At 33.9% G+C, this 23,392-nt stretch overlaps 1 protein-coding gene across 11 annotated transcripts in view; it reads left to right on the forward strand.

The window, feature by feature from the left end:
- MYO9A (myosin IXA) overlaps positions 1-23,392 on the forward strand; it is a 280,075-nt gene that overhangs the window by 146,119 nt on the left and 110,564 nt on the right. For all 11 annotated transcript variants that reach the window (XM_058737154.1, XM_058737157.1, XM_058737152.1 and 8 more), the window contains 5 exons: positions 3,948-4,023; positions 12,592-12,735; positions 14,097-14,136; positions 20,282-20,404; positions 23,263-23,343. In XM_058737154.1, coding sequence (XP_058593137.1) covers positions 3,948-4,023; positions 12,592-12,735; positions 14,097-14,136; positions 20,282-20,404; positions 23,263-23,343 — 464 coding nt within the window. The remainder of the gene's footprint in view (positions 1-3,947; positions 4,024-12,591; positions 12,736-14,096; positions 14,137-20,281; positions 20,405-23,262; positions 23,344-23,392) is intronic.

The following is a 23,392-nucleotide window of genomic DNA, read 5'->3' on the forward strand; positions in this document are numbered from 1 at the left end:
GCAATGTAAAATAGTATAATTGTTTTGGGAAACAGTTTTGAATAAAGGTGCGCATGTACTTCCCATATGTTCCATTAATCCCGATCCCTGGTATTTACCTGAGAGAAATGAAAATATGTGTTCATGGAAATATTTTTATAGATCAATTATTAAAATAGTATGCTGAGTTAAACCTTACACAAAAGAGGACATACTGTGTTACATTCCATTTATGTCAAATTCTAGAATATGCAAACCAGTCTATATGCATAGCAGATAAGTGGTTTCCTTGATCCAGGAAAGGGGTTGTAGGGGTTGTCTAAGAAAGGGTATGAGGGAACTTTTGGGCAATGATGCAGATATTCTCTGTCTTCTTTTGGTGGTGGTTTTATCTAATCTTACACAACCATATACTTAAAAATGCATGGATTCTATATGTAAATTTTACCACAATAAAAATCACATATCATGAAGCCTGACAAAAGTCACAAATGTATAGAAAAGACTATTTTGCATGGAATTAAGAATATAAAAAATAAAAAAGTGTATGATCAGAATTCCTGTTTGAAAATGAATAGAAACATGCAGGAAGTGCTAGAGTGTTACTTTGTTGAAGCTTGCAGGGAAGTCAGGAAGCTATCTTTTTCTTGAATTGGTAGAATATAGATATTTATCAAAGTTGGTAAATCAGTATGGGTAAATAAACATGAATGTGTGCTTTATAGGCAACTACAATAGTAAAAAAATAGAAACAAGTTTATCTTTTACAGTAGCTTAAGAAACCTTTAACAAATGAAACCAAAAAAGGGAAAAAAATGAGTTTGAGTGAGATAAATGAAAAATATGAAATAAAATACAAGAAACAAGTACTGCTACTTATAATTACTAAAAATAGATTAACCTCATCACTTAAATTCCCAAAATGAATTTTTCAAGAAGTTCAATTAAAGATTCTTAAAATTATGAACATAGAAGGGTGGACAAAGATAGACCATGCAAAGATGAACAATTGTAATAAAGTTAGATAGTAATCTGAAGCTCTACACTGATAGAACTTATAAAATGGTTTAGTTGAGAAAGACAAAACCTGACCTCACTGGCAAGTTTTGAGATCTGATAAAGAAATATTAAATAAGTGTATAAATCTAAATAAATACTTACTTTATAAAACTTAGTAGTAAAGCTTAATTTCTTGATTCATGGGAAGAAAACAAGGTGAAAATAAGTACAGGGTAACAACATCTGAGATGGGAAGGGGATAGCTAGAATTGGACCTTTCAGAAATTCTTATACTCTTTTTAGGGGAACCTGGTGGCTCAGTTTGGTTGAGTGTCAGACTTCAGCTCAGGTTATGACCTCAATGTTTGTGAGCTGGAGCCCCACATGTGGCTTCCTGCTAGCAGCCTGTCAGTGCACAGCCTACTTTGAAGCCTCTGTCCCCTTCTTTCTGCCCCTCCCCCACTTGCATTTTCTCAAAAATAAGTATATTAAAAAAAGTTTCTGTACTCTTTAGAAAAAGGGAAGAGAGAATTTAGTTTAGAATTCATGGATATGTTAAAAATTCAAGGATAATCAAAGAAGAGAGTACAACTTCCAAAACAAAAGAAATCAGAATATAAAGAAAATAATTCAGTAGAAGTCTGGATAAAAACATATAATAATTAGGGCGTAGAAGGCATAAAATAAGTTAATAAAAATAGAAATAACAGTAATATTATGTTGGGCCAAACTAAATAGTTAAAAAACAGATTATGCAGTTAAGAAAAAGAAAACTTGGGGCGTCCGGGTTCGACTTTGGCTCAGGTTGTGATCTCACAGTTCATGAGTTCAAGCACTATATCTGCTGTCAGCATAGAGCCTGCTTCAGATCCTGTCTCTTTCTCTCTCTGTCTCTCTCTCAAAAATAAACATTTAAAAAGAAAAAAAAAAGTAACTATAAGATGTTTATACAAGAAAAACCTAAAACATGAACACAAAAAGATTCAAAATGAAATACTAGAATAAAGTTGTATCAGAAAATTTGTTCTTGCTTTCTTGTATTTTTTCCCACCACCTTTAGGCAACTCATGTTAAGATTTGTTACTATAGTTTTGCCTTTCCTAAAAATTTACAGAAATGGAATAATTCAGTTTGTATTCTTTTGCGTTCTGATTCTCTTATGCAATATAATGGTAAACATTCATCTATGTTGTTTCATATTTAAGTAATTTGTTGCAGAGTTATATAGGTATAAACAATTGTATATCATTAGTTTCTTGATGGATATTAGGGTTATAATACTGTTTTGAGCTGTTGTGAGAAGCCCTGCTATAAACATTCAAGTCATTTTGTGTACTACATATGTTCATTCCTCAGGTAAAACTTATGGGTTGTTACTGTGTCATAAAGTAGACATGTTTAATGTCATTAGGAACTATCAATCTTTCAGCACTTTAAAGATACTTCATTCTGAGGGTGCCTAGGTGGCCTAGTCGGTTAAGTGTCTGACTTTGGCTCAGGTCATGATGTCACAGTTCGTGGGTTTGAGCCCCAAGTTGGACTCTGCTAACAGCTCAGAGCCTGGAGCCTGCTTTGGATTCTGTCTGTGTCTCTCTTTGCCCCTCCCCTGTTCACACACACACATACTGTCTCTCTCTCTCTCTTTCAAAAAAGAAACATTAAAAGTATATACTTCATTTTCTCCTTGTTATATATTATTTGTGATGATCAATTCAGATGTCATCCTATTGTCATTCTTTCATGCCTAATGGACCTTTTTTCCTCTGGCTGCTTGACGTTTTCTCTTTGTTTTCTGGTTTTCAGTAATTGTGATTTCCTAGATATGATTTATTTTTATATTTATCCTGTTGGGGATTTGCTGTACCTTTTGGACCTGTGCTTCAATTGTTTTTTTATCAAATTTAGGAAATTTTTGGCTAATATTTAAAATTTTTTTTTCTGCTGCAATTTATTTTCTTTCTGGATGTCAGTTACATGTTTTTAGCATATTTGATATTCTCTCAGATTCCTCATACTCTGTTCATTTTTCTTTTATCTTCTTTCATTCTTCAGGTTGGATAATTTTTATTTATCAATTTCAAGTTCATTGTGCTGTTTAAAGTCTTCTCTTAAACCCATAAAATGAATTTTTAATTTTAGTTTTTAGTTCCAGAATACCCATTTGGTTCCTTTTTACAGTTCCCTATTGTTCCTTGAGATTTGCTGTCTGTTAACTCATAAGACAATCTTCAATGTTAAGTTATTGAATATTATGATAGCTATTATAGTGTTTTGTTTTGGTTTTTTTTTGTGCTAATCCTAACAAGTAGGCAATGATGGGACCTGAAGCTGTTGTGATGGGATCAGGAGAGAGGTGCACAGGCCTTCATTTTCTGAGTGATCAGTTGCCAGTGTTCAGTGTATTATCCCTTTTAATGTTAAACTATTTAATAATTGATGTTGAAAAATCATCATACAGAGGGAAATTAGAGCTTCAGTGTTTATCATATGATTTAAAGTAAATTATAACTTAAAAAATATCGGTAAAGGAAGTAATTTATTGTTTTTGTTTCTCAGTGTCTATACATAAGATTAATTGATCTCTAAAATCTATGGTCCATGTCAGCAATATAATTATTGCTGAAAAATGATGCAAAGGAATAATTAGGAATTTTTTGAATATTAAAATAAATGAGCATATACATTTCTAGACCTTCAGCCCAGTTACCCTTGATTTTCTGATAATGTTTAAATGAGAGAACAATTAAAAAGATTTATTATTTAATTCCCTAATTGGGTTCATTGTTGATTAAGTCAGATTTGTAAGTAACAGTCATGTGCCTTGGTTCACATTCTTATTTTGATATTTCTGACATGTTTAGCAAATATTTACTATCGAAGTACATTAATTTCATTTGCCCTTAGAAAAATTGTTTTATGTGTAGTTTCTTTTAGCATTGATTTGAAAATATCTGCTTTTTGTATGTTAGGTATAACCCGGAAAAATCCCAGAACACCTCTTTCTGATCTCCAGGGCATGAATACTCTAAATGAAAAAAATCAACAGTAAGTATGTTTGGTTTGTGTTTTCAAAGAGGTATAGAAGAAATAGTTAGAATTCTTATTAATACTTAATGTGGCTTTAAAAATATGAAGCAAGGTGTAGTTTGTTTTTCTTTCTTGAAGCTTTTATAAATGGTATAATAAGGTTTGAAACTGGACTAAATATGTGTAACTAGTCATAGTACTCTTTGCAACAGCAGTAGCTATAAGAGGTTAAGACTGAGAGGATTTGAAATGGTGTATAGTAAGTTTGATATACATGTTTAATGGGAAGCTCCTATTCAGTCTTTATACATTAATGTAGACTTTGCTATAAGAGAATATGCAAACACTCATATAATTAGGAAGCACACAAACAAAATGAACCTACCACCCAAGTTCAGAACTAGAAGATTATTAATATTGCTACAGCTACCTTTATATTATCTGATCATTCCCTTCTTCCCACCCCTCAGATAACTGCTATGTAGAATTTTATGTTTACCATTACTGTACTCTTAAAAAAAGTTTTACAGGGGCATCTTGGTGGCTCAGTTGGTTGAGTGTCTGACTCTTGATTTCAGCGCAGGTCATGGTCTCACAGTTGTGAGATGGAGCCCTGCATTCAGCTCCATGTTGGGCATGGAGCCTGCTTAAAATTCTCTCCCCACTACTCCTCCCCCTCTCATACACGTTTGCACTCTCTCTCAAAAAAGTTTTATCATAAATGTATGTTTTTTCTAAGCCATAAATTGTTTTTGCTTGTTTTTAAGTTATACAGAAATATTAGTATATAGTATGCTGTCTTCTATGATTTTTTCCCTTCAGCAATATTCATCTAAGATTCATCCATCTTGTTGCATACAGTTTATTCTTTTTAGTTGCTGTATAATACTATATGCTATTGGGGGGGGATAGGGAGTTACTGTTTAATGGATGCAACGTTTCAGTTTGGCTAAAAATTCTGAAGATGGATAGTGGTGATGGTTGTAGAGCAATGTGAATGTACTCATGCCAATATACTCATATACAATGTACACTGAAAATATTAAAATGGAGAGAGAACAGATTGGTGGTTGCCCATGGCCTGAGTAGGGGGTGGGTGAAATGGGTGAAGGTGGTCAAAAGTACAAACTCCCAATTACAAAATAAATAAGTTCTGGGAAGTAACAGATAGTATGTATAGTTGCCATAGTTAATAATACTGTGTTGCGTATTTAGAAGTTACTAAGAGAGTAGATCTCAAAAGTTCTCATCACAGAAAAAAATTTGTAACTGCGTATGGTGACAGATATTAACCATAGTTATTGTGGTGATCATTTGGCAGTATATACAAATACTCAGTCAGTTTGTTGTAATATAATGTGTCAATTATTTCTCAATAAAAAAGTAATAGTTAAAATGGTATGTTTTGTGTTATGTATTTTTTATCAGTAAAAGAAAATATTTTATCACATTAAAAGAATTATTGTGACACTAATATACCATAATTGATTTGTCTCTCAGTGGATATATGAGTGATTCTTTTACTGTTAGAAATGGTGCTACTTTAGGGGTGCCCGGATGGCTCAGTTGGTTGGGCGTCTGACTTTGGCTCAGGTCATGATCTCATGGTTTGTGGGTTTGAGCCCCGTATCTGGCTCTGTGCTGACCACTCAGAACCTGGAGCCTGCTTTGGATTCTGTGTTTCCTCCTCTCTTTGCCCTTCCCATGCTCATGCTGTATTGCTCTCTGTGTCAATAATAAATGTTAAAAAAAAAATTAAAGAAATGGTGCTACTTTATTATTAAAAATTTTTAATTAAAAAAATTTTTTTTAAAATGTTTATTCACTTTTTGAGAGACTGAGACAGAGTGCGAGCAGGGCAGGGGCAGAGAGAGGGGGAGACACAGAATCCAAAGCAGGCTCCAGGCTCTGAGCTGTCAGCACAGAGCCTGACGCGGGGCTCAAATTCACAAACCGTGAGATCATGACCTGAGCCTAAGTCAGATGCTTAACTGACTGAGCCACTCAGGCACCCCATATAATTTTTAATTTTTTAATGTTTATTTTGTGAGAGAGAGCAGGTGTGTACACATGTGTTTTGGGGGGGTGGTGGGAAGAGAAAGGGGAGAGAGAGAGAAGCCAAGCAGGCTCCATGCTGTCAGCACGAAGCCCAATGTGGGCTTGGTCTCATGAACCGTGAAATCATGACCTAAGCCGAAATCAAGAATCAGATGCTTAACCAACTGAGCCATGTAGGCACCCTGACTAATGGTGTTATTTTAAACATGCTCATACCAGTCTTCTGGTTCACCTATTATTACATTGCTAGGATATGTACTATTAATGGAACTGTTAATTCAGTGGGATATGTGCATGATAGTTTTGTAAGATAATCCCCAGTTTTTCCCCCAAAGGAGTTGTACTGATGTACACTAAAAGTGGCAGCTAAAAGTTCCCTTTGCTTCGTTCCTTGCCAGCACAACTCAGCTGACTGTCTTCTTAACTTTTGATAATCTGGTGGTTATAAAATGCTATCTTAGGATTTGCTTTTCCCTGCTTATTAATGTTGTTGAACAATTTTTATATATTTTATGGCTATTCATGTATTTTGAAATATCATTTCTTTGTCCATATCTTTTTTAAAAGGTATTCTTTATAAATTTTATGTACTGGTGCCATTTCACTTATGTTTCAAATGTATTCCCCCAATTTGTAACTTATCTTTTTACTTTCACCATTTTTAGCAATCTACACATGTCCATATATAGACTTTTGCAATTGTATCCCATATATACAATTATGTAATCAATGCCACAGTCAAGATACATACCTTTTTCATAATCACAGAAGAATTCACTAATGCTGCCTATTTGTATTTACCCCTCTCCTTCCCTGTCCTATCCTCTAGCAACCTGTGGGCCTCTAGGGCCTGTGAATTAAATTATGAAAGACAGATTAACAGGAGAAAAAGTATATAATTTTTATTAATGTTTTACATGCATGAGTATTCACAGAAAAGAAGTGAAACTTAAGTGGTGTCATACTTGGGGGCTCATATACTCTTTTTTTAAAGGAAAGATGTTTTGGGCTTTAAAAGGGATTATAAAATGTGGGGTAGTGACTAGGGAATAGATGGGGGAACTAATGGAAGATGAGGGTTATTTTAGTAAGGTTTATTTAAGCAAACTCCTTTCAGTTCCTAGTCTCTTATTTCAGGTGATAAAAGCTGCTCTTCTCTTCCTTATAGGGGAGAGGGGGACACTTTTCACAAAGGGAAATTTATGCCCTACTTTTAGGAAGTTCAGGGGACGGGAGAGAACTGACTCTTCCTGTATCTGTTGATTCTTAGTTCCCTTATGTAGTGTAATTTGGGGTGACATGTCCTAATCCCCTTCATAACTTTGAGATTAGCTCTTTAACGTTAAACGTGGTGCTTAATTCATTAGGTTATTAAATGTATCAGTAGTTCATTTCTTTTTATTTCTTGAGTAATCTGTTTTTTACTTGGGTTGTCTTATTATCAGGTTGTAAGAGTTATTTATATATTCTAGATCTAGGTCCCTTATCAGATACATGATTTCAAATGTGTCATTGGAAGTGTGAAGGTTTTAATTTTGAAGAAGTCTAATTTATCTATTTTTATTTTTTGCTATACTTTTGTTGTATTTAAGAAATCATTAAGCCTAAGTCACAAAGGTTTACTCTCTCTGTTTTCTTTTAAGAATTTTATAGTTTTAGCTTTTAAATTTAGATCTGTAATTGATTTTGAGTTGTTTTGTATATGCTAAGAGATAAAGATCCAATTTCCTTCTTTCCCATGTGGATATTCAGTCACCTTAGTACCATTGGTTGAAAATACTGTTATTTCCCTGTTGAATTGTCTTGATACCTTTGTCAAAACTCATTTGACCATAAATAGAATTGTTTATTTCTGGATTCTCAATTTTATTCTATTGATATGTATGTATTTCCTTATGCCAGTACCATGTTGTCTTAATTACTATAGCTTTATAATCGGTTTACAAATCAGGAACTGTAATTCTTCCAGCTTTGTTTTTTTCAACATTGTTTTGGCTATTCTGGATTCTTTGCATTTAGGATTATCTTGTCATTTCTGCAAAAAAAAAAAAACAAAAAAAAAACCAGCTAGGATTTCGCTAGAGGTTATATTGAATCTATAGATTAATTTGAGGAATATTGTCATGGAATATCTTTTCACTTCTTTAGATCTTTAATTCTTTTAACAATATTTTTTAGTTTTTAGTGTACAAGCCTTACACTTCTTTTCTCAAATTTACTCCTAAGTATTATTTTTCATGCTTTTATAAATGAAAAATTTTTTGCTTTCATTGTCAATTGTTCATTGCTGTTATATAAAAATTTAATTGAATATTTTAACCTTGCTTAACTCATAAGTTCTCATAGTTTTTTAGTGGATTCCTTAGAATTCTCTATATGTAAGATCATGTCATATGTAAATAAATATAATTTTACTTCTTCCTTTTCAACTTGGATGTCTTTTATTTCTTTCTCTTACTTACTGCCCTGGCTAGAAACTTCAGTACAGTGTTGAATCAGTGTGGCAAGAGCTCACATCCTTGTCTTATTCCTGATATTAGTGAGAAATCTTCCAGTGTTTTTTTTTTTTTAATCATGAAGCATGATGTTGACTGTAGGTTTTTTTTTTATAGATGCCCTTTCTCTGATTCTTTTTTCTTTAAGCTTACTTATTTATTTAATTTATTTAATTTTTAAAAGTCTTTTGATGTTAATTTATTTTTGAGAGAGAGAGAGGCAGATTGTGAGCAGGGGCAGGGCAGAGAGTGAGGGAAACACAGAATTTGAAGCGGGCTCCAGGTTCCGGGCTGTCAGCACAGAGCCCCACGTGGGGCTCGAACTCATAGACTGCAAGATCATGACCTGAGCCGAAGCCAGATGCCCAACTGACTGAGCCACCTAGGCGCCCCAAGTTTGTTTATTTATTTTGAGAGCGAGACAAAGTACACAAGTGGAGGAGGGGAAGAGAGAAAGGAAGAGAGAGAGAGAATCCCAAGCAGGCTTTGCCCCACCAGCACAGAGCCTGAAGTGGGGCTCAAACCCACGAACTGTGAGATCATGACCTGAGCCAAAATCAAGAGTTGGACGCTTAACCAACTGAGCCATCCAGGTGCACCTGATTCTTGAGCCTTTGTAATACAAGTGACATCTCTCCTCTGTACTTAAGTACCAGAATTTTGTATGATCTGTCTAGAAACTCTTTTGTTAAGTTTTGAGTCTACTTGATTGATCTATTTTGTTAATGGTGATTTCTTCCACTTCCTCATCTCTAAATCTTCTCTTACTGGTTTAAAATCTTGAAGTCATCCTTAATTCCCTCTGTCTCAGACACTCCCCATTCAATCCATCAGCAAGTTACATTGGCTGTATCTTAAAATGATATCCTGAATTTCACCATTTCTTACTACTTCCACTGCTATTGCCCTGGCATAGATTATTATAATAGCTTCCTAAAGTAATGTCCCTGCTTTTGTCCTTGGCCCCTCAAGCAGTATTCAATATAGAAACCAGATCATTTTAATATAATATGTAAATATATGTAATATAAAATACATTTTTTTTAATTTTTTTTTTTTAACGTTTATTTATTTTTGAGACAGAGAGAGACAGAGCATGAACGGGGGAGGGTCACAGAGAGAGGGAGACACAGAATCTGAAACAGGCTCCAGGCTCTGAGCTGTCAGCACAGAGCCTGAAGCGGGGCTCGAACCCACGGACCGTGAGATCATGACCTGAGCCGAAGTCGGACGCTTAACCGACTGAGCCACCCAGGCACCCCTAAAATACATTTTAATATAAAAAAGCTGATTCATGTTTTGCTGAAAATCCTTCTTTTTCTTTCTTTCTTATTCTCATTAAAACCCAAAAATTCTTGGGGCGCCTGGGTGGCTCAGTCGGTTAAGCGTCCGACTTCGGCTCAGGTCACGATCTCGCGGTCTGTGAGTTCGAGCCCCGCGTCAGGCTCTGGGCAGATGGCTCAGAGCCTGGAGTCTGTTTCCAATTCTGTGTCTCCCTCTCTCTCTGCCCCTCCCCCGTTCATGCTCTGTCTCTCTCTGTCTCAAAAATAAATAAACGTTAAAAAAAAAAAATTAAAAAAAAAAACCCAAAAATTCTTACATTTCCTAGAGGGTATATGTGACATGGTTTCCTCCTTCCTAACTCTGACTTGATCTACCATTTTTCCCCTGTTTACTCCACTCCAGCCTTGCTGATTTATTTAATATATCTCAGACTCATCAACAAAATTCCTGCCTCCCAAACTGTGTGTTTGCTCTTCTCTCTGAGTAGAGTGCTCTTCTTTCAGATAATTTCTTGAATTGCTTTTTATCTCCCTAAGATCTCTGTTTAAATGAAATCTTCTCCATCATGCATCTCCTTGGCTTCCCTATTAAAAAGCCTAGTGTCCTGGCATTCTTCTTCTATGTTTAAAATTTTTCCTTGGCACCTATTGTCTGACATACAATGTGTTTTTTTATGTGTTTGTTTTCTTCCATTTGAATTTAATATGAAGATGCTAGAAAAAATTGACACTATTTGGTGCTCAATAAATACTTTTGAATGAATAAGTATATTCTGCATTTTTATTGGTGTTACATCTTTAATTTTTAGGACATTTTTGTTACTTTGTTTTCTCAATTTTTTAATTTTTCATAGCATCTTATTTTATAGATGCAATATTTTCTCTCTAAGAATATTACTGAGGGCTTAAAACTTTTTTTTTTTTCCGCCTGCCTGATCTTTTTTTCCTTTAAGTTGTTTATGTCATGATAGTTTGTTTTGGTCTCTGTTTTATACTCATGGCTTTACTCAGATATCTGATGAACCTTGGTTGACTGTTAATATTCATTATTGAAACACTGAAAGACTAATTGCAATCTGATTAATTGGGTGTGTTGGCAATGTATAGAACATATTGGTATCTTTGGGTCTTTCTTCCTGGGATGGCCACATTGCACACAAAAGTTTATTCTGATTTTCTCCCTGGAGGATATAGTCCTAGCTGCTAGCATTCTGGAGCCAGTGGGGTAAGAGGGTTGAGAATCTATTTTCAGTATTACCTTTGACTTCTATATAGTATACTCATCCTCTGTTGTGCCTGGTGCTGCCTAGTCCATGGTTCATGGACTCCTCTTTCATCCTCTTGCTTAGGTAAGGGATGGCTATCAGGCTTCATGGAGTTCTAAATGCTTCTTTACATACATACACACATACACACACACATGTATATGTATACATATATATATAATTTATTGTCAAATTGGTATCCATATAACACCCCGTGCTCATCCCAGCAGGTGCCCTCCTCAATGCCCATCACCCAATTTTCCCTCTCCCCCACCCTCATCAACCCTCAGTTTGTTCTCAGTATTTAAGAGTCTCTTATGGTTTGCCTCCCTCCCTCTCTCTAATTTTTTTCTCCTTCCCCTTCCCCATGGTCTTCTGTTAAGTTTCTCAGGATCCACATATGAGTGAAAACATATGGTATCTGTCTTTCTCTTCCTGACTTATTTCACTTAGCATAATACCCTCCAGTTCCATCCACGTTGCTACAAATGGCCAGATTTCATTCTTTCTCATTGCCAAGTAGTATTCCATTGTATATATAAACCACATCTTCTTTATCCATTCATCTAACTGCTTCTTAAACTGACTTTCAACTAGTGCTCTTGTTTTTAACCCACCTTCCCCACCACTTCCACAGGTACTTGATGGAACTCCAGAAACTCTGGAGCCTTTGAGAGTTCTGTAAATACAGATGCTTCTCATTCTTCCTCGTAGCCAGTTTAAGATTGCTTTCTGTATTCCTCTGTTTTCCATATTTCAAAACTGTGTTACGCTTGTCTCTTAGTGTATTTTCTTTATTCTTAAGTATTTATTCCTTTAAAAGTTATTTTATTAATGTTTTTATGGGTTTCTGGAGGAATCAAAAAATGTGGTCAATTTGCTGCTTTACCTGGAAAGCCCTCTATTAACTCCTCATATTGTAATCACTGATAATTTTATCTGTTTTGTTCACTCCTCTATCTCCAGTGGCTAGAATATTGCTCAGCCTATAGAAGATACTTAGTAACTTTGGTGGATGTGTGTGTAGTGAGTGAATGTGTGAATAAGACCTCCCAGGAAGAAATTAAATATTCCATAGAATGGGACAGCCTATTAGGATTGTAAGTTCCTTCAATAATATTTGGAAGTTCTAAAATCTAACAAAGACAAAAACCATTATATTACTATAATAACCTTTTATTATTTACTGATTGTAAATAGTTAATGGATTAGATTTAAAGATATTAGCTGTATGATGTGCTCATCTACATGCACATTTGTATGTGAATGTGCCAGAATCCATAGAAATTCTTTGTTCTGAATGAGGAAAAGATTAGATTGATTGGTAATCTCTGTGCTAAAACCATTTTTTGCTGGGTTAGCTCTTTTTGTAAATTTTAACTTCAGTGTTGAAAGTTTTAAAATTTACTTATTTAAGCAATGTGGGGAGTATTGTAGATGTCTCAGTTAACTAAAGCAAATTATACCGTATTTAACTTTTTACAGTGATACATTTGATATTGCCTGGAATGGCAGAACTGGGATTCGCCAGAGCAGACTGTCAAGTAGCACCTCCTTGCTTGATAAAGATGGGATATTTGCTAATTCAGCTAGCAGCAAACTCTTGGAAAGAGCACATGGAATTCTCACGTTAGTATTGATCAGAAATGTGGATTGGTTTTTATGACTGGTTTAAAATTTCTGGCTAAAAAAAGAAGAGGGGTGATGGTGAATCATTATTTTCATGAGGAGAATTTTGAGTGAGACAAGTGAATCAAAAATAGTATTGAGAGCTGTGAATCTCCTGCATTAAGAAGCTTGGCGGTTTGTTTGTTTTCATCTCCCCAGGAGAATCATGGTTGGATGTACTTACGGAGATAATTCTTCATTAGTCTTTGACAGACCCTACATACAAATAGAGTAAAACTGTTCACACTTTTTATGATTCTCAGTCTTGAATTGCACTTGTCCTTTAATTTTGACAGTCCTAACAAATTGGGCAGTAAAATCCCCTATGAAATGGGGACTGAGACTATATATAGTGATATATAACTTTATCCAGCCTGCCATTCTTCATTACCTAATTATAGGACTGCTTTGAGGGTATAGGTTTAACTATGCAAGGTGGACCAGTAAAAAGTTCTTAGCTACCTGTATCCATGTATTTCAGGCATTATTTCAAAACATATTTTTTGACCACTAGCTGGTATGACTGAATTGGATTCCTTAATCCCTAAGTCATCACTTAACACTGCTAATAGGCTCAATTTATTTAAGTTTCGCGATGCTTCAGAATTATAAATTAACTCATTTAATCCTCACAACAACCAAGAGGTTGGTGGTATTATGATCTTCATTTTACATTATTACATTCTACATTATCTTACATTATCACATTAGTGAAACCAAGACTTAGAGAAGTTAAAACTTCTACACTAGTAAGTGCTAGAGTTTTAGATTCAAGCTTTGGTCTTTCTGACTCCCCAGCTTATGCTCATGAGCTCTGGGCATTATTCCTTTTATTCCTTTAGCCGTTAAAAAAAGTCTTGATGTGAATATAATATTGGGTTATAAAGAAGAAAAAGAGCAGAAGAGAATTTTTAATTCAAAAGGGAAAGATAAGAATTTTTTGATACGTACATTTTAAAAATCTATGAAATTAGACATCTCTTTAAAGTCTTAAAATGACAGAAACAAAGTTTCTGTAGGTATAGGAAAGCAGAATTCTATTAACGTCCAAAAGGAAACAATTTTAGTTTTGAATGTACAACATTATGTTACTGATTATCAGGCTTGAATCTGTTTATACCTATATTGTAGAGCAGGTATCTCTTGTTCCTTTTCCCTGCTTATTTTTCATTCCTAAAGGTGCCTGCTTAGTTGAACTAGACAGTGTTTTCATATAGAAGACCAGTATCTTGGAAATGGGTATATAATCTATTGTTTTACCAGAGACCTGGAAAGGATTCATCTGTACTGTCGTTATTTCTAATATATGATCTGTCTTATAGGAGAAGCAAAAACTTCAAACCCAAGCCTGGACTTCCAAAGGTGAGTATTATGAAAAAGAATTTTTCTGTTTGTGCCCTATTCTGTAATATTTTTTTTATTCATGCAAACAATCTTTAATAATCCCAGATAAGCAGTACCTTATTTGTACCCAAAGTAGGGATTAATTTTGTATATTCAGTTAAATCTGTTTTAGAAATAACACTGGATGTTAGGAAATGGCCAGGCTTAATGGTTCAGGTAAATATTTGTGATATATCTCATATTTCAGTGTTTGAAAGGCTTTTGAATTACAAATGTTTTTTGAGTAATTGCATCTTTACATTAGATCTTTTCATTTATCCTTAAGCCAGGCTAAGGTCAAATTTTGAATTTTACCTGATTTTAAATAGTTTCCAATTAGGGGCACCTGGGTGGCTCAGTTGGTTGAGCGTCCGACTTCAGCTCAGGTCATGATCTTGCGGTCTGTGAGTTCAAGCCCTGCATTGGGCTCTGTGCTGACAGCTCAGAGCCTGGAGCCTGTTTCAGATTCTGTGTCTCCCTCTCTCTCTGACCCTCCCCCATTCATGCTCTGTCTCTCTCTGTCTCAAAAATAAATAAACGTTAAAAAGAAAATTAAAAAAAATAGTTTCTAATTAGTGTTTGTCTAGCTTATCATCATTAGCATTAGTTAGCCAAGTTTTTCTATAAAGGCCAGATAGGCTGCAGGTCTATGTTGTAACTACTTAGCTATGCTATGGTAGCACAAATGCAGCTATAGACAATATGGAACTGAATAAGTGTTACTATATTTCAATAAAACTTTATTTTTAGACACTGAAACTTGAATTTCATATAATTTTACACATGCCCTTAAGTATTATTTTAATGTTCTTTTAACCATATAAAATCAGTGAACAGGATTTGGCCCATGGCTGTAATTTGCCCACCCTGATCTACAAAGTTTATGCTGAGATGGCATTCCAAAAGTATTTACTTAATTTACTAAAGAAAGAAAAATCTTACTCTTTCTTCCTCTTGTATCCCCCTAAAGAAGTTCTGTCACTTGTAACCTTTTTGGTGAATTTCACAATTTTAAAAGAACTGAGAAAGAGCTATTTATTCTCAGATTTTCTAGTTCAAAAAACAAAAAACAAAAAAATGAAGTTATTATTTCCTTCTACTTAAGCCTCTTTGGCTTCTAGAGAAAAGGTAATGCAATGCTTCTGTGGTTTCTGGTAGTAGTAAATAGTTTTAAAGCACAAAGAAAATTTATGTTAAGTGGTTTGTACTTTGTTCTTATCATGAAAAGATTTTGTGTAGAGAAAAAGGCTACCACTTTCATTATCAAACATCTTTATCTGTTCATTTGTGTTTTCTTTTTCCTTCATTGTCTCTTTAGCCATTTAGTATTTTGTTTTTGTTTCAAGTTTTTATTTAAATTCTAGTTAATTGACATATAGTGTAATAGTTGTTTCAGGAAAAGAATTTAGTGATCCATCACTTACATAGAACACCCAGTGCTCATCATAACAAGTGCCCTCCTTAATACCCATCACCCATTTAGCCCATCCCCTGCTTCCCTCCACTCCAGCAACCCTGTTTGTTTTCTATAGTTAATCTTATGGTTTGCCTCCCTCTCTTTTTTTCCCTTCCTTCCCCAATGTTCATCTGTTTTGTTTCTTAAATTACATGTATGAGTGCAATCATATGGTATTTGTCTTTCTCTGACTGAATGACTTCACTTGGCATAATACACTCTACTCTAGCTCCATCCATGTCATTGCAAATGGCAAGATCTCATTCTTTTTGATGGCTGAGTAATATTCCAGTGTCTGTGTACACATACACGTATATACAAGATTTATATATATATATATGTATATATATATATATGTACAGTGTGTGTATAAATATGTAAGTATATATATATTATATATAAATGTATATATATACATTGTGTGTGTGTGTATGTGTATATGTATGTACTTTAGTATTTTGAATGCCAGCACTGAGTCTAGCTATTTGTACCATTCTTTTTACTCTCCTCAAATGGATAACCTGTCTTTAAACTTCATATGGTTTAAAAATATTCATGTACACCTGAAATAATTCTATTCAACTATCAGTGATGGGAATCCCATCTATTTCTCTATTTTTATTTATTTATTTTTATTGACGTATATACAGTGTTATATTAGTTTCAGGTGTACAACATATTGATTAATTGATTCTACACATTACTCAGTGCTCACAGCCTGTCACCAACAATGTTATTACAGAATTACTGACTATATTCTTTATGTTGTACTTTTCATCTGTGTGACTTTTATTTTATAACTGGAAGTTTGTATTTCTTAATCCCCTTTATCTATTTTACCCCTCCCCTCCAGCAACTATCACTTTCTTTTTTTTTTTTTTTTTTTTTCTGTATTTGAGTCTGTTTTTCATTCATCTGTTTTGTTTTCTGGATTCTACCTATACATGAAATCATGTGGTATTTGTGTTTATCTTACTTCACTTGACATAATACCCTCTAGGTCTATCTGTGTTGTCACAAATGGCAAGATCTCATTCTTTTCTATGGCTAAGTAGTAGTCCCATTGTGTGTGTATGTGTGTGTTTGTATACACACACCCCACATCTGTATTCATTCATCTGTTGATAGACACTTGGATTGCTTGCATTATCTTGGCTGTTGTAAATAATGTTGCAGTAAACACAGGGATGCAAACATCTTTTCAAATTAGTGTTTTCATTTTCTTTGTGAAAATACCCAGTGGTGGAATTATTGGATAATATGGTATATCTGTTTTTAATTTTTGAGGAACCTCCATACTATTTTTCTTAGTGGCTGTACCAATTTAGATTCCCACCAACAGTGTGTAAAGGTTCCTTTTTCTCCACCATCTTGCTAAATATTCACTTGTTATTTCTTGTCTTTCTAATGCTAGCCATTCTTATAGGTGTAAATCAAAACCTCATTGTGGTTTTGATTTGTATTTCCCTGATAATGAGTGATGTTGAGCCATCTTTTAATGTGTCTGTTGACCGTCTCTATGTCTTCTTTGGAAAAATGTCTCTTTGGTTTTCTGCTCATGTTTTAATTGGATCACTTATTTTTTGGCATTGAGTTGTAGAAATTCTTTTTACTAACCCCTTATTGGATATATCATTTGCAGATATCTTCTCCCATTCAGTTTGTTGCCTTTTCATTCTGTTTGTGGCTTCCTTTGCTGTGCAAAAGCTTTTCATTTTGATCTCCCAGTAGTTTATTTTTGCTTTTGTTTCCCTTTCTTGAAGAAACCTATCTAGAAAAATGTTATTATGGCTGATATCAGAGAAATTACTGCTTGTGCTGTCTTCAAGGATTTTTATGGATTCAGGTCTTACATTTAGGTCTTTAATCCAATTTGAGTTTATTTTTGAGTATGGTGTGAGTACATGGTCCAGTTTCATTCTTCTGCATGTAGCTGTCCAGTTTTCCCAATACCATTTATTGAAGAGATGGTCTTTTCCCCATTGTATATTCTTGTTTCCTTTGTCACAGATTGACCATGTAGTCATGGGTTTATTTCTGGGCTTTCTATTCTGTTCCATGGACTTATGTGTCTATTTTTGTGCCATATTGTTTTGGTAGTACAGCTTGGTAGTATATCTAGAAATCTGAGATTGCGATATCTCCATTTTTGTTCTTCATTTTTCAAAATTTCTTTGACTACTCAGGATCTTTTGTGGCTCCATACAAATTTTAAGGTTATTTGTTCTAGTTCTTTGAAAAATGCAGTTGGTATTTTGATAGGGATTGCATTGAATCTGTAGATTGCTTTGGATAGAATGGGCATTTTAACAATATTAGTTCTTCCAATCCATGAGCATGGAATATCTTTCCATTTGTGCCACCTTTAGTTGCTTTCATCAGTGTTTTTTGGGTTTCAGAGCATAGGTCTTTCACCTTCTTGGTTAAGTTTATTCCTAGTTATTTTACTCTATTTGGTGCAATTGCAAATGGAATTGTTTATTTACTTTCTCTCTCTGCTACTCATTATTAGTGTATAGAAAGAACTGATTTCTGCATATTAATTTTGTATTCTATAACTACTGAATTCATTTATTATTTCTAATAGTTTTCTGTTTGGAGTCTTTAGGGTTTTCTATATGTAGTATTATATCATCTGCAAATAGTGTCAGTTTAACTTCTGCTTTACCAATATGGATGCTTCTTATTTTTTTTCTTGTCTGATTGCTGGGGCTAGGACTTCCAGTACTATGTTGAATAAAAGTGATAGGAGTGGACAGGGTTGCAAATATTTTTCTGTGTCAGTAAATACAGGTTACGGTATATTTATGAACTGTATAGAATTTAGTTGTGTGACTAAAGCATACTTTATGAAAATAATTCCTTATAATTGCATATCTCTGTTGTTTTTCACTGTTTTCTGAAGCATTGTCAAAAATGACTTTCAGATCTTGTTTGATAATCTCCTTAAATAAATATCTAGATGTGAAATTGTTTATCAGGAAGGCTATACTGATTTGCATTCTTAAGAACAGTGCATAAATATGTCTTTCTTCACAACCTCATGAATATTGGGTTTTGTCAGTGTTTATTATGTTTGCCAATCTGATATGCAGAAAATCTCTTTAAAAGAAATGTGCTTTTTTTTTATTATAAATCAGGTTGATTGATTATCATCATGTTATATGTCATTTATACTTTATTTGAGAATTGCCTGTTTCATGTCTTCTGTTCATTTTAATTTCAGGATGAATTTTTAAAGGAATTTTTACATTTCTTATGTACAGATAATAAGTCTGTCATTGCTAGAAAAATTTTATTTAGTTGTATCTGTTAAAATATGTATTGTACTTGTTGCCACTTGAAGGTTTATATTTTTAAGTGTTTATATTGTCAAAATTAATATTTTTAAGGCTTTTAAATTTGTTGTTTTTAACTCAGTTCTGTGCTTCTCATACAATAAAATTTTTAGAGCTTTTTGAATAACATTATATAGTTGTACATATGTATCATTATATATTCTTTCCATGGGCAAGCTCACTTCCATAAATATGGTATGGTTTAAAAAGTTGAGGCGCCTGGGTGGCTCAGTCAGTTGAGCATCCGACTTCAGCTTAGGTCATGATCTCATGGTTCATGGCTTTGGGCCCTGCGTTGGGCTCTGTGCTGATTTGGAGCCTGCTTCAGATTCTGTGTCTCCTGCTCTCTCTGCCCCTACCTTGCTCGCACTCTGCCTCTCTCTCTCAAAAATAAATAATAAATATTAGAAAAAATTACTTTTAATTGTAATTGGCTGCAAAAGCTCTCAAATACTTTATTAACACCCCATTTTGTATTATTTGTATTTGCTTTATGTGTAACTCCTATCTTACTATTAAGATTAATAATTAATTTGCCAGGATCATGGTTAATAGGGTTTATGTTTTATTTTGTTTCTGTGTATGTTTCTGGCACACCCTCTGTAGCCCTGGGATTAAATTTATTGTCTCTGTGAGTCAGGATTCAGTTACAGTTAGCAATAATAAGTGTAGATATTTTTAAGTAGAAAAAGACTTAATTCAAATAGGCACTTACAAAATCATTAGAGGTTTTAGAGTTTCAGAGTATTAAAATAGCAGTGCAGAACTGACCCCAGCTGTAATCAGCTAAGAAAGCAGGAAGCTGCCATTCCAGCTGCTGCTTCCAGGTGCATACTACCTGTGGTGTAATCCAGGAATCAGGAGGAAGCTGCCACAACTATTGGCTCCAGGGTTCAGGTGCATTTACTAGAGTTGCAGTAACAACACAACTTCCCTGTGCTCTGCCTCTCAACTCACAAAGGTGGTGCCTGGACATTAGGATCACAGAAAGCTAAAGTACTTGGGTATACATGGTTGTCAGAAGAAACAGAAGCTAGTAGCCAAAGTCTGCCTCAGTTATACCTTCCCAATTTCATGCGTTAGAATTTAAATGATAAACTTAAATCCTATCTGGAACCCAGATGCAAGAGAGTTTGAAAAATGCAGTTTTCTTTTTAGTTGGAAAGCTTCTGCGAGAAAGCAGCAGGGTGAGATGGATATTGAATATCAATTTCTAATATTCACCACAGTCATTATACATGGGTGATAATGAAAACTGGCTTAAAATTTTGGTTTCCCTGTTCTTTAATTAATTTATGTGAAGAATTTGATTTTTCTTGCTTGTTTTCAGCACTTGCTAGAGGTAAATTCTTTAAAGCACCTGACAAGACTGACACTACAGGATCGCATTACCAAGTCTCTTCTTCATTTGCACAAGAAGAAAAAGCCTCCCAGCATCAGTGCCCAGTTTCAGGTTATTTCTTTTGTTATCTTTTTATAAAAAAAGTTTTTAATATCAGGAATCTGTTTCATTCAGATCAGCATTGAAAGGTCAGAATGATCTGCAAGGTACCTGAATGGAATATGATTCATATGACTTAAAAGCCATTTTATGGTGGTCATTTTGGAGAAAAGTTACAGTGGTGGAAAAAGTCAGCTGCCTTTCTTTTTCATTGTTGTATCTGTGGATAGTGGATATCCCAAAGAGTAATTCATTGCCTTCAATGTGAGGAGACAGGCAGCAGGAAATTGCTATTATAAACAAAATCTTCCTTTTACCCTATGGCCCAGATATAGTCACTGTTAACATAAGGTGTATGTTTTTTTTCCTATATGTATTTTTAAACTTCATGCTTCTGCTATCGATATTTAACTAAATGAGATTGTAGTTTTTTTCTGGTTTTATCTTAACTTTGTGTACATAGATCCATTTCTTTTTGTTGTGACTGGGCATTTGGGAATAAATATCACAATAAATTAAATAACAGTTATATGTAATTGTCAAGCTGACTTTTATTCTTTGAACATATATCTGTGTCTTAAGTTTTTTACAGTACCTTCACATTGGTTTTCTAATCAAAGGAAAATAAGTCTAAAATGGGCTATGTTTTTCAAGGATGGTTTGTTTATAGCAGCAGGAATCAGATCGGTGGTTTTCTGGGACTGTCAGCAGGAAGAGTTATTAATTGCATATGGGCAGGAGGGAACTTTCTAGGGTAATGGAAGATTTCTATATCTCATCTAATGTGATGTTTGCACAATCATGTAAACTTACTGCAAATCATTGATCTGTACACTTATAATGGGTACATTTTTATAGTATTTAATTTGTATTTCAATAAAGTTAAAAACAAAACATCACTCTTAAGAGAATGAGAGTGCAAGGTACAGGGTGTGAAAATATACTAGCAATATATCTGAAAAGCACCTTATATATATAGAATAAACGAAGAACCACAAATCAATTTTTAAAAAGACTGATACCCTAATACAAATGGTACAAAGCCTTGTGCAGTCAAAACTGTCTGAAATCAAAAGATGTAATTCAGAAGGCCAGTGATCCTATTAGATACTGGCCCAACATTATTATTCATCAGAGAAATGCAAATTAACTACACACTTGCCAGCATGGCTGAAATAAAAAAGACTGATTATACAAAGTGTTAGTGGGGATGTGGAGCAACCAGAAGAACTTTTATACACTTCTATTGAAATATAAACTGATGCAGGTATTTGGAAATAGCTAAAAGATATGTTGAAGAATGGCCACAGCAATTTTATTTATAACAGCCCAAACTGAAACAAACAAATATCTACCATAAATGGATTATTTAATTGTGGTATAGTCATATAATGAATCATTACTATATAGCACTGAAAATGTACATAATGTATGCAACAAATACAAGCTCGTACCTAGTATATCTTTTTTTTTTTTATATGAACTCATATAGCAGACAAAACTAAGTTGCCATCTTAGAGATTAGGGTAATGGTTACCTTTGGTTCAGGTGTGGAGGTGGGTAATTTATGTACAGTGACCTTGCTAAATTCAATGGGATGGGATAGAAGGGCTTCTGAATTTCTGGTAATATTTTGTTTAATGATTTGGGCTTTGGTTGTAAGAATGTATTCCCTTTGTGAAAATTCATCAGACTGTATACTTATGATTTAAGCATTTTATTTTGTGTATCTTGTACTAAAATAGCATATACAAGAAAAAAGAACACTGAAAAGTAAAAAAGTTGTATGTTGCTTATATATGATGGTAATAATAGGAGTCTATATGGTTGTAAGGCTTTTAAGTTTTACTTGAAGTCATAAAATATTAACCCTAAGTAGACTATGACAAGTCAGGTTTGCATATTGTAATCCTTAGAGTAGCCACTGAAAAATACTACAAAGAAATATAACAGAGAAGCCAATAGATGGAATACTAAAAAACAAAATATGTTATCTGAGCATAAGATGGAATGAAACTAGAAATCAATAAAGGAAAGATAACAACCCCCAGGTATTTGGAAAATAAAAAGCAGACATCTAAATAATACATGAGTCAAAGAAGGAGGAAGATTTTAAAAATATTTTAAATGAAATGAAAATATCAAAGTTTGTGCAGTGCAGCTAAAGCAGTGCTCCAGGGTTCATTGATAACATTAAATGCTTTTAATGAAATGAGAAAGGTCTTAAGTCAATAATGTAAACTACTACTTTAGGAACCTAGCCAAAGAAAAATATATTAAACCCAAAGCAAGCAGATGGAATGAAATGATAAAGATAAAAGAAGTCAATGAAATTGAAAACAGAAAAATAATAGAAAAAAACCAACGAAACCAAAAAGCTGGTTCTTTGAAAACATAAAAAAATTATAAACTTCTAGCTAGACTAGTCAGGAAAAAAAAAGAGGTAAACTACAAATTATCATATTAAGAATGAAAGAGGGGATATCACTGACATGAACACTGAAAGTGGGAGAATATTAGCTAGTGGATACCCTACTGGATGATTTTCCAAGTTGTTCTAGGAATGCATGAGTTTGAATAAATTGTTTCATGAAATGTGAAGAAAAGTCTAGAATTAGGAGGTCATTCTGTAATATATATGCAGTATTTACTGTTGCCAAGTTATCAGCTTTAAGATTAAACTACCATCCTTAAATTACTAAATTACCCTTAATCAGTATGGAAATAAATTTGCTTTTCAGAAAGAAAGCTATTCCTGTGTATACCAATCATTTCTGCATAGTTTGCCAACATTATTTTTTGTATCTATAAATTATTTCCTGCCAGTTTGGAATGGGAGAAAATGCTAATTACATTGCTTTGTATTGCAGGCCTCATTAAGCAAACTGATGGAGACACTTGGTCAAGCAGAACCATATTTTGTGAAATGCATTCGCTCTAATGCTGAAAAGGTAAAAATGTCCTGTAAATGACAGCTTCTAGCTCAGCTTACTTCAAATC

This window comes from Neofelis nebulosa, chromosome 7, assembly GCF_028018385.1.
Source record: "Neofelis nebulosa isolate mNeoNeb1 chromosome 7, mNeoNeb1.pri, whole genome shotgun sequence".
Taxonomy (NCBI): Eukaryota; Metazoa; Chordata; class Mammalia; order Carnivora; family Felidae; genus Neofelis; species Neofelis nebulosa.